Raw genomic sequence first — 18,980 nt, forward strand, 5'->3', positions numbered from 1 at the left:
TGTAAAATAGATTATGGGCAATCCAGAAATCTTAAAATTATCAGCATGATGTTTTAAAAACTGTCATTCATTCCTTCAGTATTATGAATTTTTCCAGAAGGTTCACATAAAAAAAAAAAGAAAGAAAGAAAGAAAGAAAAGAAACCCAAAGCAACCAAATTCTTTAGGCTGCTTTTCTGTATGAATCATCTTTTTGCAAAGAGGTGTAAGACTGATTTTATTGCCAACTCTGCCCCCTCTTCTACAGACAGAATTCAGTGATTAGGTTCTTGCATTTATTTAGGTTATTCTCCTAAAAAACATGGTCTCCATACTGCAAATAAGTGACAGGAACTTTTCCACTAAATTATCCCAGACAGCACAAATGTTCTTTCCAAAAGTGGAGACTAGAACCACAGCCCCCTCACGTTGCCTGCTACATCTGTTTATGCTTATAGAAGTGACATCCACTTGTAGACAGAGAGTGCCAATTTCTTGGGAAAGCACCCAGAATTTGGTGAAACTTGAAAAAACTTCACTGTTCAAAATGAAAGATACATAGAATTGAGTAGCTACAAAGGCCTTTTGAAATTAAGCAAGAGATTTTGCTCCCAGAGTAGAGATTCTGTATACAGACTTGCTGGAGTTCATATCAGACTTTAATTATTTACTAGTTGATAAAGCTGTGGGTAAGTTATAAAACCTAAACCTCAGTTTTCCCATCCGGAAAATGCAGATAATAACAGTTCTGTTGGGAAAACTGGTGTAAGACTTTGAAATGGGCGAATATCACTGGGTGTCCTTTCAATGGAAGGCTGGATGTTATCTACGGGACTTTGAGTTTTTGGTTCTACACCTTTGGTCTGCACCTTTGGCCTTTGACAAAGCCATTTTACTATTCTGTAGGTTGTAGAAACTTATGGTAATGTAAATGTTCTTATCTATAGGAATGCAAAATTATTTTGTTTAGAGATACAATTGATTACTGCCCTGTAGAACAGATAATTCAAAACATTAAATTTTTGTGCCTTAGAGAATATTAACCAGTCTTCTCTCTTTGCTGTTTGTCCCTAAAGGTCTCTTTTCCACATCCTTGTTTGAATGGGTTGTAATATCTTGCGATTCCCTCCCTAATTAATGTGCCAAATGGCATTTTGGACACACTTTTCATTTTATATTTCTATGAGAGTTATGGTTTACCCTCTTGAAAAATTGTCCTTTAGTCGTTTTTACTCTATGGAGTTTTTGGAGGATTGGCTTAAAGATATACATTGACAGACATGATCAGTTTCATAAACATTGCCGCAAAAAAGACACTTGGGGTATCTTTTTAGGGAGGAGGTAGGAGTGGGCACTGAGCATTTATAAAAGAGGAGCGTGGGGGCTGAGCAAGTCAGAAGACCTCCTAATCCTTTTCCTTTTAACAATGGAGACTTGAGGTCAAGGTGGGTGTTAGGCCGGGCAAGGCGGCCTAGGTGTGGTCCAAACCGGCCTGGAGAGTAGCCTGGGGTTTTAGATGCCCTGGGGTCATGAAGTTAACTGCATACTTTGTGCAGGCCCAGTAGCAAGCGGACCAAGAGCTCAGTTTCTGCCGAACCAACCCCGGTAGCAGAAAGGCGGACGGGCCCCAGAAGGGCAGGCCTTGCCCTAGGCCGGGGAGGCCCCCAAGCCCACGGCCGAGGGGGTGGGGCGGCCTCGCCTCGGGCCGGTGCTTTTCGCCCTCGGTTGGCCGCCAGAGGCTCCCTCTCTCTCCCTCTCCTGGGATTTTGCTGCCGGGCTCCCTCTCTCTGCGGCCCTAGAGTTAATCCCATCAGCCGAGGTGAGGCACCTGTTACCCTGGGCCTTCCTCACCCCCGCGGCCTCTCTCCCACTACACCCTGGCTCCCGGGCGGCCCAAACGGCCCGCAGCGGGTGACCGCACGTGGGCCAAGCCCCTTCCGCGCCCCGACCCCCCTCCCCGGGCCGGCCCGAGTGGGCTAGCGTGTCGCGGCCCGGGCCGCCGCCCGCCCGCAATGGCGTTGGGGAGCGCAGCGCGCCTCCCGGGGCCGCCCGCCGCGGGCAGGGCGCGCGTGGGGGCCGCGGCGCGAGTGGAAGCGGCCGCCGCAGCCGCCCTCCGCGCTGCGCCGTGAGCGGCGGGTGGAGGGGCGCCGTGCGGGCCGGCGCGGATAGAGCCGCGGCCACAGTGGGGCGGGGGGCGCCTCTGAGGAGGGGGTGGGAGCCGCGGCCGTCCGACCCTCCCCGCCGGCGGCGGCTCCCGCTCGGGTAAGGGGGAGGCTGTGCGCGGGGCGAGGAGTTGGGGAGGGTGGAGATGAAGAGGAAAAAAATCGGGATGTACAAAGGCTGAGTTGCAGGCTGGGGGTGGGGGTGGGTTGTGGTTGGGGAGCGATAGGTTGAGGATCGGAGGCATTATCAGTGGGATCTATTGTTTCCTGGCACATTGGGAGGAAAAACAAAGGGATTTATTATCATTACCCTGTAATTTTTTTTTTCTTTTTCTTTTTTTAATGTGGCCAAGGAGCTCGGCTCTCTCGGTGCCACACTGGGATCCGCCTGGCAGCCGCCGGGAGCCGCAGCCAATGTGTTAGGACTTCAGGTGCTTTTTGGCACAAAGCTAGACTGCGACCTCCTACCATAGCGCTTGGCGTCACCTGCTCTCCCGGCCCTGCCCCGGGGCCGAGGGATTGCGTCCCGAACCAGGCTTGGGAACCGGCTGCCTCTCAAGTTGGTGTTATTTATGTTTGTCTTTTGTGAGGGCAGGTTTTGAGTCCCCCGGCGGCCTCATCTCCCCCGCCCCCGCCCCCTCGGGTTCGAATTGGCCGGGGAGGGAGTGGGGTGTATGTGTAGGTGGGGGGGGGGGGAGGGTGTGTAAGGCTTAAACAAATGTCAGGGTACAAGGAGATTGTCGATGCTTTACCAAAAAACAGGCACCACACTCTCAAGCCTTTCTTGTTTGTCTGCATGGGCCATGCATGCGTGCTGGGCCAGGAGCCGAGTTTGGAGGCGGTTTCAGTGAAAGTGTGTGCTTCCTCAGCTGATTGTGCGTGAGGGTGATATGGCTCGGCCTAATATTAAAAGACAAAACAAAGCAAAACAAAATGAAAAATCTTTAGCACGACATTGTCTGCGCCTCAGCAGCTCTTGAAGTATTTGATTACTGGCATATTGATACAAAATCCAGCTGTGGGCTAGTGGAGACCAGCAAGCATGCATTGCGTTGCATTTTGAGCTTGTAGGAAGTTAGAGGCAAGTAGGAATAAACAAATCAGGGTTATGAGAAAAGGTTTCATGTTATGTTTGCTTTCTGATCGTCACGTTCTCCTACATTTATTCCCATGATATTCTACACCTCACTCTATAATGAATACTATCCACTCTTAGGAAACTTCCAAATATTAGATGTAACTGAACTTAGAGTGAAAGTTACTTTCATGTGAGAACTTTCTTCTGCTTGTTTTGGTCTGAAATGTACTAATGTTGTTTTGGGGATGCTGCAAATCAGAATATTGGACCAGAAAGAGTGAAATAAGCCTCTGTAGGCATATTATGGACTTTGTAAACATAGAATCCAAACTTTGAATTGTGCTTACCCAGAAAGATTAAATTCTACCTGATGTGGAGCATCCCAAATGAAATTCGTTTTTTTTTTTTTTCTTTTTTTTTTTCCTGGACAGTTTGATGGTATCTTAAAGATCTAGGGACTGCTGTTTTTTTTTTTTTTTTTTTTTTTTTAAGACCATTCACAAAAGCAACCAAAACTTAGGCTAAAGTAGTGTGCTTATGTGTAACTCGTGTGTGTATTAGTGTGTGATTTCGGTAGGGACCTCCAAATTGTGTTTGAAACATTTTTGTTACCAAGGACCAATCAGAGTTATAACTTTTAAATTCTTGGCTTTTAAATGAGCATTTCAATAAGTAATTTTTTTTCCTGTTTGATATATGACTGAGTCACTTTGAAAAGTGTATTCTTGGTTGACTAAACGTAAATTTTCAAATAAGTAAATGAATGCAGAAATTCATTCTTTTCTATTACAGATGAACCTCTAGTCTTGCTTTGAAAAAGCCATTTTGTGTAACTCTTGACTGAATAATTTCCTAATACACCTGTTGGGAGGATCACTGATACAGTATGCCATTTGAGAGGTACTTTTTCTTGACCAAATACTCTCTTGATTAGAGAAGAGAGGTGTTTTGTTTTTTTGTTTGTGTTTTCCTGGTCATTATGAACATTGGCTTTTCACCCCTGAAGTAAAAATGTTGAAAACCGAGTCTTCAGGTGAACGAACCACTCTCAGAAGTGCCTCTCCTCACAGGAATGCATATAGAACTGAGTTCCAGGCACTGAAAAGTACCTTTGACAAACCCAAGTCAGATGGGGAACAAAAAACAAAAGAAGGTGAGGGCTCCCAGCAGAGCAGGGGGAGGAAATATGGCTCCAATGTCAACAGAATTAAAAATCTATTTATGCAGATGGGTATGGAACCCAGTGAAAATGCTGCGGTCATTGCCAAAACAAGGGGGAAAGGTGGACCTTCATCTCCACAGAGAAGAATGAGGCCCAAAGAATTCCTGGAAAAAACAGATGGCTCAGTTGTTAAGTTGGAGTCCTCTGTTTCAGAACGAATTAGTAGATTTGACACAATGTACGATGGCCCTTCATATTCTAAGTTCACAGAAACTCGGAAGATGTTTGAGAGAAGTGTGCATGAGTCAGGACAAAACAGCCGCTATTCCCCAAAGAAAGAGAAAGCTGGAGGGAATGAACCTCAGGACGAATGGGGTGGCTCCAAGTCCAACAGAGGCAGTACTGATTCCTTGGACAGCCTTAGCTCCCGGACGGAGGCTGTTTCCCCAACTGTGAGTCAACTGAGTGCAGTATTTGAGAACACTGATTCCCCCAGTGCCATGGTTTCTGAGAAGCCTGAAAACGAATACTCAGTGACTGGGCATTATCCCCTGAATCTACCATCTGTTACTGTTACAAATCTTGACACCTTTGGTCACCTTAAGGATTCAGATTCTTGGTCTCCTCCAAGCAAACACGGTGATGATGCAGAGGATGCTCAGAAGAGTAATACAAGTCCAGTACCAGAAGTGGCTTCGAAAAGTACCTCTCTAGCTTCAGTGCTTGGTGAAGAAACACAGCAGAGCAAGGAAGCCGAGGACTCCACATCTAACCAAGAGACTCCTGACAGAATTGACAGAGATCTTCCTGAGGAACCTTGTGCTGCAAATAAGGCGATGCCAGAGTCTGAAATCCTTTCACCACAAAACGAACCTTTAGAAGATGCCGAAGCTAATTTAGTTGGGAGTGAGGCAGCAATGCATCAGAAGAAAGAACTTGCAGGTGGTGATTTTACCTCTGCTGATGCTCCTGGATCCAGTTGTGGAAAGGAAGTACCCGAAGATTCAAATAATTTTGAGAGTTCCCATGTTTACATGCACAGTGACTATAATGTGTATAGGGTAAGATCCAGGTATAATTCAGACTGGGGAGAGACAGGCACTGAACAGGATGAGCAGGAAGATAGTGATGAAAACAATTACTATCAACCAGATATGGAGTACTCGGAAATTGTTGGATTGCCAGAAGAAGAAGACATCCCAGCAAATAGGAAAATTAAGTTTAGTAGTGCTCCAATTAAGGTAAGTATGTTTTCTCAGTTTGGTTTTGAAGTTTTTCCTAAGTTTGCTTGTGTTTGGTTTTGTCTTGGTTTTTTTTTTTTTTTTTTTTTTTTTTTTTTTTTTTTTAAATATTTGGGCCTAAATGTTTGCAGCATAGATTTGACAGCCCTAAGGATTTCGAGGTTGTTAAGATACCCGTGTTGTCAGGTGATTTTAAAAGTTTGGGAGAGATCCACATATTTCCTTAATATGCTTTATGGTTGCATAAACCAGTATTGGCTAAGAGTAAAGTTGAAGAAGCTTGGGGATTGTGAGATACATTCCAATGGACTGGAGTATGAATGACACGTACACTGAAAACCAGGAGGGTTAGTTTGAAACAGAATTACCTCTTTAACTGATTTTACTTAAAATTAGCCAGAAGTGAGAAAATTTCCTGAATCTGAACACTCTAGGATATGAGGTATAATGTACAATGGGAGAGTTATGGTGACCTTGAAATAATAGTCTTATTTACTTGCTTAAAACATCTGAGTTATCTCTTACTTGAGTGTAAGTGGATTGTGAGGAATGTTGAAACTTATCTCTTTTTTTGTACTGCTACTTGGTAGTGAAAGTTTGATTCATGGAAATATATTAGCGGACTTAAATGCTTTAATTGGAAAGCTATGACTGTAAGTAGCTTTGAGTTCAGGATTTGTGATGTAGCACTGAAATGAAATTTTATGAAAGGAAATTAAATTGATTTGTCATTCCGGGATATATTTTTACCTCTTAAAAACTGAATAAATGCCAGTTGAATTCAGATTCTCTATTCTAATGACTTCACTTAGTTAACATTCGGTATAGAAAAAAATAGCACAATGTACATCAGTAGCGGGTAGTGAAACATTATTAGCTGATAACGGCAATAGGGGCAGGAGGTAGTGGGTTGAATATCACAGTCTCCTTGGAGTGGTTTTTCAACGTGTACTTGCGCACCAGCTCTGTCCTAAGATTGTGGCATGCCCTCCTAGGGGAATCTGGAAGGTTGTGGTGGTAGAATGTGTAGTCTGAAACCACTTCCTAGGGACTTCTAGCTTATCCAATATGTATGTGTCATAGATTTGGAATTTGATACGGTATCTTTTAAAAGAATCTAAAATCACTGTCTGTTGTTATTTCCACCTTATGAAACTTCCATATAAGGCTGTAAGATCTGTAGATTTACAAAGCAAAGAGAAATTTGACTTTGTCTTAATTATGAAATACTATTTTGAAATAAAGTGATAACCTGTGAAATTATTTATGGATGTTAGCAGGCAAACTTTCATGTCATTAGTGTAAGACAAAAGCTCTGGGACAGAATGGGCCATGTCAAGTTAAACTATGTTTAAAATAAGTGTAGATGTGTTATAAAATAACTAATATAGTGTGGTTTCAGAGTAAGCCAAGTTTCTTTGCTGTGCTTTTCCACTTTCCTTTGTGAGCCTCTCCCCTACTCCCACCCCCCCCCCCACCCCCCTAATTCTAGGCTCTCTCTTTAGAGGTCTTTCCCTCAGGCCTAACCAGAGAGCTCCAAAATTTCACCATGCGTGTTTCCTTCCCAAGTGTTCTCCTTTGAACATCATCTTTTTACCCCTTAGGAAGAAAGCAATAAGATTAAATTGTTTCACATTGAGCAAGGCAGGAATAACTGAAATGAACTCTTCAAGGAGTTTGTTAAAACCAGTGACTAACTCCCTAATGGGGATACCAGCTTATGAAAATTTATCAAGTCCAGCACTACCTACTCAACCCAAAGGGGCACCAGCCTTGTATTTGGGTCCTGTGCTGCCCCAAACGTAACTGCACAGTAATAGATGTAATGAATTTTAAAGGATTTCTCTTTGAAATATGGCTGTTTATATGTGAACAAACCAGGTTTGGGGTATGATATTCTGAAATTCAAGTGATTTTTTCCCCCTACTATTGCTTATAAAAAAAGCATTTTGCCTCTTAACTGTCACGTAATAAAGAAAGTATGTATTTCATACAACAAAGAATGAAATAGATTACATGCATAAAAGTTTAACACATTTTATCAAGAACATAGATCAAGATTAAGGTTTGTGAAACAAAATAATGCACTGCGTTTTAGTGGGCAGTTAACAGTACTAGTTGGAGTGGATTAAGTTTGCAAACAAAAGATTCATTCTTAGCCCTTTGTAATGAATAAGACAATTGCTCTTTGTTGTTGTTCTGATTGTTTAGCATGTGAGTGGATTCACTTGGGAATTTTGAGAGCTACTTTTCTACTGGTGGTGGTGATGGTAGAGTTTAGATTATTCTCCAATTAAGATTTTTTGCCTCAGAGGGTGGTAATAATTAAATTCAATAAGTATTTATTGAAGGCTTGTCATGTGTCTGTTTTCATGCTGTTAGCTGCAGAAGACACACAAATCTGTAATGTTACCTCTTTCTTATGAGAGCTGGTGGAGTCAATTCTTAAACTTGATATTTAAAACCCACCTAACAGTCTGAAAACCTGTGCTGAAATGTCTAATGTCCTATGAGGACTTTAACTGTCCTTGGCTGTGCTAAATGCATGGACTGAACAGGATTTGATAGACCATTTGGAAGGGAGAAAATGCTGAGCCATTCCCTATGTATGTTTCCTTATTCTTTTTATAAAGATTCACTTATGGGATGGTAGATTATGATTTCCAACTTAAATCTTTTTCCTTTGAAATTTAAACATACTTCCTCTTTTAGCAACAATAAGTGGACATATTCCTTACAAAAATGATCTTTAGAACTTTTACATTCTTTTCCTGATAGTCTCATTTTAAGTCTTCACCAGGGTAGAATTTCTCAACACTTTCAGACTTTTGTTTTACGTCTTGTTTATGATCTTTGTATGTGTGATCATGTCCTCGGTTTTTATTTCAATTCTTCTATAGATGCCTTGAGTCTGTATTTTCCTAAGATACCTTAAATCTGGACCTAGGAAAACATCAGAGTAATAGCTGATCTTCCCTGTGTAGCATATTACTTATAAATAATTGTCGGTGAAATTTAAAAATACATTGTTTCTTAATGGATAGGTTGATGTGTTTCATAGTGTTGTCAAAAATGGGATTAATAATGGAAAATATAAAATCCAAGTTTGAGATATGGAATAAGAGTGTTATGAACCATGCTAATTTGAGATGTCGAATTATGCCTTCATTCTCAGGAATTTCTCAAAACCAAGAGATCCAATTCATTGAATTTGCTTTAAATGAATCCAGGATAGAAAAGGTGACATTTTTCATTGTTTGCCCCCCACCCCCCATTGTTTCAGAACATTTACTGAGCCCTTACTATGTGTCAGGAACAATGCAATATGCAATAAAATGTAATAAATGCATAAAATGACTGGAGCTGATCAGGTCAGCGAGTGCTTGGTAGATGAAATGTATACCCCATTAAGGACGCTTCTCAGGCTATTCTGCTCAACTGTTCTTCGATATTCTTTCTTAGGTCACTGCAACCTTCTTAAGGAAGTCTTAACCCTTTCTCTGTTTCCGGTAGCCTTTTGTCCTTTGGATAGGTGTTCTTGAAACACAGCAGAGATGAAAAAGGTTATTTTCCTAGTTTACAGCAAGAGGGAGATTATAGGGTTAATGATAGTGTAAGATATATTGCGCTGTACTTTTCTGAGTGTTTTCTCAAACTGTCTGGAGCTTTACAGAGCTGAGATTCAAAGGAGAATCACCAAGGGCAGTATTGCTTCTCTAAACCTTACATGATACTTGTTGAAAGTGGGTCTCAGCATTCTCTATCTCTTCTGGAACTCTGAGTTGGTACACAGGGCATATATGAGACTTTATATTCAGGATACTGTTCAGGATGTAGTGCTGAGATCCAAATTTCTGTCTTTTTCTTTCTTCAGATAGTCTCCCTCGGTGCTCTTAAACTTTAATATACTTATAAATCACCTGGGGATCTTTTAAAATGCAGATTTCCGATTCAGTAGGTATTTTGTGGGAAATTATCTGGATGCAATGGTTAGCCTCCAAGTACACTACCAGCGTTCCTACAGGTTGTGGAATTGACAGGCTCAGCAACCAAATTAAATGTTTGAATCACACTGTTTCAAACACACAGCCAGTAGCAAGAGGAAAGCCATGGGGTAAGTTAGCACACTTAAGGTGCAAAGGTTGAAAGGACCACACTATGGGAGGCCTGGGTACACAATATTCATGCGTCCTGACTCTCTTTCACATCACTCTTCCCATTGAGGGTGTGGTTATGAGGGTCAGAGTTGATTTTTGAGTAAGGGCTCTACGTACTAGTAATACTCTGGGCTCATGATAATTCTTGCTCTATAGAAGAGAGTAGGTACAAGTACACTTACATACAACTGTAGTTTTGCCAGTTTCCCTGGTTTTATTTGTGTTTCTTGGGTAAAGCACCTGTGGGTCTGGAATAAGACCAGGATGGGCGTCCTCGGTGGGTGGCTCATATGGAGACGATACAGCTGCCAGTCCAGAGATAGAATGATGATGATTTAGTCTTTCCATGTCTTTCTTTCTACAAGTGAACCTCTCGTTTGTTCCATCATATTTTCTACTTGGGGATGTCTTATGGCTTACTAACTTAACTATTTTTAACACATCTTACGAATTTTGCCTTTGTTTTAGAAGTTCATAGGCTTTTATTATCTATACCTAATTGGGTCTCTTGAGTGTTGCCTTTACCTCATAAGCTATTAGCTTCCTTACCATCAATGACTATCACTTCTTATGAGTTTTATCCATCCCATTTATTTTCTTGACCTTTATAACAGAATTTAATATTCTTGAATAATACAGCAGATTCACAGAACATTAGGTCTCAGGTCAGACTGTGCATTCTCAAGTGGGTGCTGAGGCTGCCAGTCAACAGATCAACTCTTTGGAATCTGATTGTGAAGTACAGTCTTTTGGCTTCTGAAAGGAGCCGGTCACAAAATGTTGGGGAAGCCCATTTAACACATTTGCTTTCCAGACCCATCTGCTGTGGCTGTTTGTGTAAAGTAATATTCTTTGCAGCTGAAACAGGTGTAAAGTAGTAATGTGCATGATGTTTCTGGATGCCAGAGTGGATTATGATTCCTAAAAAGTTTGGGTCATTAAAATGTCACATCCTAGACTCTTGTGTGGTCTAAGTTTTTAATTATAAAAGAACAGGAGAAAGAAGTTCTTGATAGACTCAGAAATTCCATTTTCTTCTTTTTTTTGGAAGCCCAAATTAATAAACAAGAGAGAATATAAGGATTGTCATCTTATTTAGTTTTTTTTTTTTAATTTGGATAACTTTGATGTCATAATATTTAAGTTGGACTTCTTTAAAATTTTGATGTCTTGTACCTGTGGCTTATAACTAGGTAAATATATAAAACATTTTAGTGTACTCTGTAAATCCAATAATGAGTATTTGCTGAATGAACCCCTTTTCTAATATTGAGTGTGTACACAAATACCTCTTTTCTATTTCACTAAATGTTGGTCATTTGGTATATAAAAAGGGATTCTTTACTACAGCAAACTATTAATAGATGTTTGCTGGCATTTCTTCTAGTAGAAAGGTTTAGTTTTTCGGTTTTTGTATCATCCATAATGTTTTGTCTTCCCATGTAAACTTACCTACAATGGATGCTAGTTGTTGGGTTAATGGGTTTTAAAGGTACGAGTAGCTGAATTTCGGGGAAAATAATTTTCTGTTATGTTATCCATACCTTGTTTACCTTATTAACCCAGTTACATGCCCATCAATAGTAATTTGATTTAAATCTCATCTTCACTAGATTTTTTTTTTCTTACTTCTTCACTACTCAAGGACAAAAAAGTATTGGAATTTCTTTAGAGAAATACAGTTAGATATGGGATAACTTCTGTATGAGCAAAACAAATATTGGTATATTAAACTCTGAATATCATTTGGTTTTTGTGCTGTTATTTAATTTACTTAATTTTTTTTTCATAATTTCCTGTGCCCTTGCTTTTTGGATCTGTTTCATTTTTATTCTTTTGCTTCATTATATTCTACAGTTCTCATTTTGAATGGGAATAAATGATTCATACTTTTTCTTCCTGGTCACTTAAAAATTTTCCTCCTGGTTCTCATTTTTTTCATTTTGGCTTGTGACATAGAAACTTAAAGATGAAAAATACTTCAAGGTAATCTAGTGTAATTTTCCACTCAGTTCAGTTAGCTCTTCAATAGCACATTGCTGACAGATGATCATTCGGCCTCTGCTTTAATAATTCCACCTTTGGGGAGTTTATTATTTTTCAAGGTGAAAGGAAAGTTAGAAGTGTGTGTGTGTATGTGTGTGCGTGTGTGTGTGTAGTTGTAAAACATTGTGAATGTGCTTATTTTCATTTATTTTTAATTTGCAATTGTTTTATTGAGATAAAATTCAAATAGCATAAAATTCACCATTTTACAGTGCGCAATTCAGTGGTTTTCGGTATATTCACAGTGCTGTGCAACCATCACTATTATCTAATTGTAGAACATTTCCGTCACCCTAGAACAAAACCCTGTGCCTGTTAGCAGTCACTCCTAATTTCCCTTTTTCCTGTATCCTCTAGCAAACACGAATCTACTTTCTGTCTCTATGGATTTGCCTCTTTTGGACATTCATATAAATGGAATCATGGGCATGCTTTTTAAAAGGGATGTGGGGAGGGGGGCGGCGCCTGGATGGCTCAATCGGTTGTGTCCGACTTCGGCTCCGGTCATGATCTCATGGTTTGTGGGTTCAAGCCGTGCATTGGACTCTGTGCTGACAGTTTGTTTAGAGCCTGGAGCCTGCTTCAGATTCTGTGTGTCCCTCGCTCTCTGCCCCTCCCCACACACTCTCCCTCTCTCTCTCTCTCTTTCTCTGTCTCAAGAATAAATAAACATAAACAAATTAAAAAAAAAAAAGGATGTAGGAGACACCAGGAGTTTGGCTTGCGATATGTTAAAATTTAAGATATCCTGAGGACAGCAGACTATGGGAAAGTCTAAAGGGCAGGGGCAAGAGAATTTTCTGGGTGCTGACATGGTCTAAAGATTAAGTGACAAGAGGTGGGAGCAACAGATGCTGTCTGCCCCTTATGCAATTTCATGGAGAGAGGAGAAAAAAAACCACAAAAAACGGAGGAGACAGCAGGATCCAGGAAGGGATGAGGGTATTTGTAGGGATGAGGAAGAATGGTGTCTGTGGCAAAGAGGATGGTTGGAGCAACTCCCTTGTGGGACACTGCGCTTCTATTTGCGTTATCTGAAATTGCTACTGATGAAGCCCAAGTGTTTGCTTCAGCATGAGGTATCTTTAAAAGCACAAATAATACTAATGCTGATTCCATCTTTATGTTGGTTTTAGCACAAGGGACCCTTGTCCTTTTCTGATGATCTGGTCAGCTTATTTCCATCCTCCTGCTCTTACGTTGTTGCTTTCATTATCCTTTTATGTTGATTGAAATTGTTCATAGACTCTTTATATTTAAAATTCTCCTCACTCTCCAATATTTTAATAAAGATTTCATATGCCATACTTGCTGTTATCTGTAATATAACCATTTAGGAGATGAGTAATTTGGGGCAGGCATTTATTTAGTTAATTGCACATTGTTTACTGAAGCATAGTATATATATTGCTATTAAATATTATTAGCTGGTAATGAAAGTAACACCAAGAGTGACTTGGTATTCTGTAAACTAGACAAATCTGCCTCTTGAGGCCTTGGTCTTCTTATTTATAATTGAGACTGTCTTACTTGTAAAAGACCCCTTCTCAGCTTTAACATCTTGTGGTTCTCTAATTATCTCTTACACATATTTGTATAATAAGTACCATTATCATAAATGTGCTATTATTTCAAAGGGAAAATTTTGGACATCTTTTGTTGGAATGTGGAAGTGAATTTATATTGCTCTTGAGAATGATATTTATGCTATAGATTACAGTAAAAACTTTAAAATGGTTAAAGTTTTAAATCCAAGGGAGTACATTTTTATAGAGTGGCTTTTTAGAGCAACTCAACTTTTGAAAGTATGGGTTGAACTATATATTAAACACCCTGCTGAAGAACCTAAGAATAAAGAAATGTTTTGTAATATGGTTGCTGACATATTAATTGCTTCACTCACTTTTGTTCTGGAAATAGCTTCATAGCACAGCTCAACATGAGTGAGATATTGATAATTTTTTGAAAAATTCCTAATTTTCCAGTCGAACTTTCTCATGCATCTATTCCTACAAAAAGGACAATGAAACAGGCAGAATATAAAGATCTTTTATAAAATAAAAATTTTATTTTTCAGGAGGAGGAAAGTTTTTCTCTTCACTTACATCTGTTTTCAGAGAGATTTAAGAAAAGCATTTGTAGAATTAAAACTTTCCTCCAGATATTTATGTCTCAGGAAAAGTGGTTTTAAGTGAAATGGCTCATAGACCTGTTAGTCTCCTCCCTTTTTTAAGTCAGATAATGAATTTTATTTTGTGGGAAGATGATCTTTCAAGTTAGTTTCTACACCAGCTGACATACAGTGGCTATATTGGAACACATATAGGTTGACAAGGGTCAAAAAAGATAAAGAATCGTGATTATGGAGCCTTCTTTCCTGGAGTGACCAGGTGAGAGGTTGCCAGAGTAACTATCTGTGGAGTTTTCCCCTTGATTCTTTTGGACTGTCCTAGCCTTAAGAACCTGGGTGACTCACTGCCTTCAATCTGTCACTGTACAGCGAGGGGGACCCTTGTCCATTTCAGAGCTCTCTAAAAATTACTTTCTACTTCTACTCCTCTTTCAAAGTATGTCAGGATAGAGTTGTGGGGAGGGTACATTCATGCTGGAAAATTTGTCTAATCTTGAATACAAGGATTTTAAATAGTACTGAGTCAGAGGTCCCTGTTCAGGGTTTTGAAGAGTTTTCTTTCCTGTGTAAAGGACCTCCACAGAAGAGACGGAAAAGCAGACTTATTGGTTGGCATTTAAAATCCACTTGTGAGTCACTGCGGTATTGATGGGTTCTTTTACTAAGCACTTGTTTCAGATAAAATGGATGTGCAAAGTTGTTTTGTGGAAAGAAAAAGACATAAATTCACACTGTTCACTTTGAATCTATCTATCTATCTATCTATCTATCTATCTATCTATCTATCTATTTATCTCTATCTATCTATCTATCTATCTATCTATCTATATTGATGTTAGAAAGTTTAAGATTGAGCACTAAACATTAAACACACAAACAAACCTTATGAAAAATAAAAACTGGATCAGAAATGAGAGTCTATAACATAATAGGGAGAGCAGAACACAAGAATGATGACAATATAGATTGTCTTCATTAACTTTTGATATATGTGCATAACTTTAAATTAGCATTAAAAGGGAATGCTATTTACAGTTTTTTTGCTTGGGATCTAGAATTATCTATGATTGTTTAGGATAGATTTCTGAAAATTGGCTAAAATATACTGCCTGAATTATTATTTAGAAAGGTTGTATTAGTGTATAACTAGCATTGCATTGGAATGGTTTTCTCATAATCCCCACACCAGCACTTGGTGTTATTTATATGTTTTATAGTTTTCAGTTTGGTGGGTGAGAAATGTCTCTCATAATTCCCATGTATTATGTTGATTTATTGATAAGATGAAGTGTTTTCATGTGTTTACAGGCCACTTTGGAGATGAGTTGTGAATATTGTGTTTTTGGTCAATGTGTTTTCTTGGTCCATGATTATTAGTAAGGAGTGCATCAGAGTTGTTATTTGTCTTGGTAGAAAGTTAAAAGAACTCACATGCCTAGTAATAGGGGAATGGTTAAATTCATTATGATATATACATTTGGGTAATAGGACAAAGCTATCGTAAGTCATGTTTTCTAAAATTTTAAAGATAAGAAATATTACTATACCCAGTATGTTACAGGGTAAAAACACTGGTTGAATACGTAATAAGCATTTTTATCACAATTTTATTTTTCATGTAAGTATATTTGTACCTAGAACAAAGATTAAAAGCACATACATCGACGGGGTGCCTGGATGGCTCAGTTGGTTAAGTGTCTGACTTTGGTTCAGCTTTGAACCCTACATCAGGCTCTCTGCTGTCAGAGCAGAGCCCACTTCGGGTTCTCTGTCCCCCTCTTTCTCTGCCCCTTCCCTGCTTGCATGCATGTGTGCTCTCTTTTTCTCTCTTTAAAAAAATAAATAAATATCAAAAAAAGCGCACATATGTTAAAATGTTAACTCTGGTAATTTCTGGGTGAGAGAATACAGTTGATGTTAAAAAATTATATTTTTCTAGATCTACTAAATTTTCTATAATGAGCGTATGTTACTTCTTTAATTATATGTAAAAAAGTAACGGAAACACAATTGGAATGATCAGTAATAACAACTTAAGAAGTTGACAAAAACATTGTTTAATATTGACCAAGATTCAAATAATTAAACCCTTATGTCACAGAAAATTTTGGTTGAAGAGTATAAATTAATGGAATACTGAAGAAAGTGTTGGTTTAAGAAAATGGGTGGACTTTTGGCAGTTGAATTCATTAAGTGCATATACTTTTTATTCCAGGTAAAATTGATCCCACATTTGTGGGTAAGCTTGTGAATATTATGGGGGGAAGATCTTCCAATGTATTTTAAATTATGATGATAACACTTGCATAGATGTTAGATATCTTCCTTCAGTTGCTGGTTGTGTGAGTGATACCCTAATGTGTAACCTCAAGTATGCTTTTAATAAAAAAAAAAACACACAAAAAAACTGGGCATATATCCTGGATTTGAAGTGAAAAATATTTTGAAGAGTAGTCTTACTAAAAATAATAAATATTTGTTTTTAAAAAAGAGTCTAACGGTTCTCCCACATGAAACCATGGCTTTGTTTTTGATCTGTTAAATTATTGAGCTTCAGGGGTGCCTGGGTGGCTCAGTCCGTTAAGTGTCTGACTCTTGGTTTCAGCTCAGGTCATGATCTCATGGTTTCATGGGTTTGAGCCCGTATCCGACTCCACTCTAGCAGTGTGGAGGCTGCTTGGGTTTCTCTGTCTTCCTCTCACTCTGCCATTTCCCACTAGCGCCGTCTCTGTCTCTCTCAAAATAAATAAACTTTTTTAAAAACTAGAAAAAAATATTATTGAGCGTCAACAGATTTTCACTCTCAGGAGTTGAGAGTGTGGAGATGTCAAGTTTAGTATCTTGACTATATGTAATCCTATGAAAACACTGGCATGCTCTCAGTTAAAAACAGGAATTTGAATTCTAGGACTCCACGGTGTCCTTTTGAATATGTTTCCTGTTCCAAAACACCAGCCAATATGTCGTTTCCTGTTGTTCTTTTTAACAAAAGTTTTAGCTGTAAAGAGATTCATTTGATGTATGATTAGACTATATGGTAGTATATAATATTTTTAGTTAGAGTCAAAGGGTCAGTTCCTCTCATGAATTGGATAGCATTTCACCTTTGAAAAGCTTTGGTAGATAATGCTGGAGCATGTAAATGATTAGAAAAATATTTTTGTCAGGTAGCAGAGTTTTCTGAAATTAGAAGTTTAAAGTATTGCTTCTGGTCTAATTAGATCAATTGATAACTCATCTCTTACAATTTTAAGCAATTCTGGCATTTTGTAAGCTCTGGTGAAGTCCTAATTAAATTCCCTTGCTGTATACTCTGGTGCTGCATTACCATTTTTCATTAGGTATACTTTACTTACACCTTATTACAATGTGGCTAATAAATTCTATTTGTATTTTATTGAATACTGATTTTATAGTAATAATACTTATATGATTGTATATAATTATAAGGATTATTTAAAGGAAAAAGGCAACATTATTATGCACCCAGCTAACTTTGAGATGAAACTTGTGTTTTTCCATTGGAGATTCTGATGCTTGTGGAATTTTTATGTTGCTGGTTCCTTCTCTGAATAATGAGTTCTGTGAGTAGTATTTTTAAGGAACTAGAGAGCTCTCAGGAGATTGCCCCATTTGCAGATACAGCAATCAGAAGTTTTAGTTTTTTTTTTTTTTAATTAAAACAATTTTTTTTAATGTTTATGTATTTTTGAGAGAGAGAGAGACAGAGTGGGAGCAGGGGAGTGCCAGAGAGAGGGAGACACAGAATCTGAAGCAGACTCCAGGCTCTGAGCGCTCAGCACAGAGCCTAACCAACAAGGGACTCGAATTCACGAATGGTAAGATCATGACCTCAGCTGAAGTTGGACGCTTAACCGACTGAGCCCCAAGCAGGTTGTTTTATGGCTGTGTCTCTGGAACTGTCACACTGCCTGGCACACAGTAGGTACACAGTTGGTGGTAGTAACCTTTGATGTCCCTCACCCACTCCCCTTCCCCTTTCCTGTTCCCTCCCCCACCTGAAGGATGATGGTGATAAAATTTGTACATGTATAATGATTGTATAATTTCTTTGTAAGTAAAATTCTTCAAGTTAGCAGTTATAAATGAAAGCCGAGCGATTCCATTATAGATTGTAATCTTTTCTGGTCCCTGTTCTGGCTTGCTGAAGCTGTTGTGCTCTTTCATTTGGGAAATCTCAATCTATTGCCCTGTAAGATAATGACAGTTTATAAGTAACCAGAAACAGTCATTAAAGTATGGTTGCATGAGATATAGCTGTGAGGGTTGAAGGGGGAGAGTATTCATTTTGCTTTAACTTTATTTCTGCTTTGAGTGATCAACCAAGCTTGTAATTAGTTGCCAGAAAATACAAAAATTGAGGCTCCATACTAAAGTTGTAAAGCTACTTAGAAATTTCAGTCATTTGCCACAACTATGGTAAATTGTGTATGTGAGTATATCTGTATTCTTACATGAAAATTATTGAAAATTTAATTAAAGAAGGCAATTGAATTATTTTTTACCATTTAGTCTCTTCCCCACATTTTATTTCCTGAGCTGTTTATTAAAATGTGTTTTCTTTTGTACTTTTCTGTGATTAGAGAGGAAATACTTTTGGGGGGGTCATTTCTGGCCCCACTCACCTTGATAACTGATTTTAGAGATGTCTTTGGTTTTAATTCCAGACCTAAGTTATAGCTCTGTAATTATTTTGGTAGCCAGTTGTCTCATTCTCTAATCAGATTCTTGCTGAGTATGACTTAGTTTATCCAGAAAACAGCTTTCCATTTTTCTCTGTGACTTGTAAGTAATTAGTAATAAGCTGCATGGGAACAAATAATCCAAGGTCTTCAAATCATATTTTTTGTCTGTATGTTTCTTCCACGAATTATATTATCTGGGAGAAGTCTGACAATTGTTATTAGGCTAAAATATGACATCCTTTGTTTACTCATGTAAATTTGCTTAGGTACAAAATGTATGTCATTTTCCCCAGACAGAAATAACCTTTAATGACACTC

At 38.7% G+C, this 18,980-nt stretch overlaps 1 protein-coding gene across 13 annotated transcripts in view; it reads left to right on the plus strand.

Moving 5' to 3' along the window:
* Positions 1-1,695: 1,695 nt before the first annotated feature.
* PPP1R9A (protein phosphatase 1 regulatory subunit 9A) overlaps positions 1,696-18,980 on the plus strand; it is a 320,221-nt gene continuing 302,936 nt past the window's right edge. For 8 of the 13 annotated variants that reach the window (XM_043588906.1, XM_043588908.1, XM_043588911.1 and 5 more), the window contains exons 1-2: positions 2,125-2,241; positions 4,012-5,622. In XM_043588906.1, the coding sequence (XP_043444841.1) occupies positions 4,231-5,622 (1,392 nt within the window). In that variant the 5' untranslated portion in view covers positions 2,125-2,241; positions 4,012-4,230. Of the gene's footprint in view, positions 1,799-2,123; positions 2,242-2,384; positions 2,701-4,011; positions 5,623-18,980 lie in introns of those variants that run through there. The other 5 variants (XM_043588901.1, XM_043588909.1, XM_043588904.1 and 2 more) reach the window with 3 other exon arrangements.

This window comes from Prionailurus bengalensis, chromosome A2, assembly GCF_016509475.1.
Source record: "Prionailurus bengalensis isolate Pbe53 chromosome A2, Fcat_Pben_1.1_paternal_pri, whole genome shotgun sequence".
Classification (NCBI taxonomy): domain Eukaryota; kingdom Metazoa; phylum Chordata; class Mammalia; order Carnivora; family Felidae; genus Prionailurus; species Prionailurus bengalensis.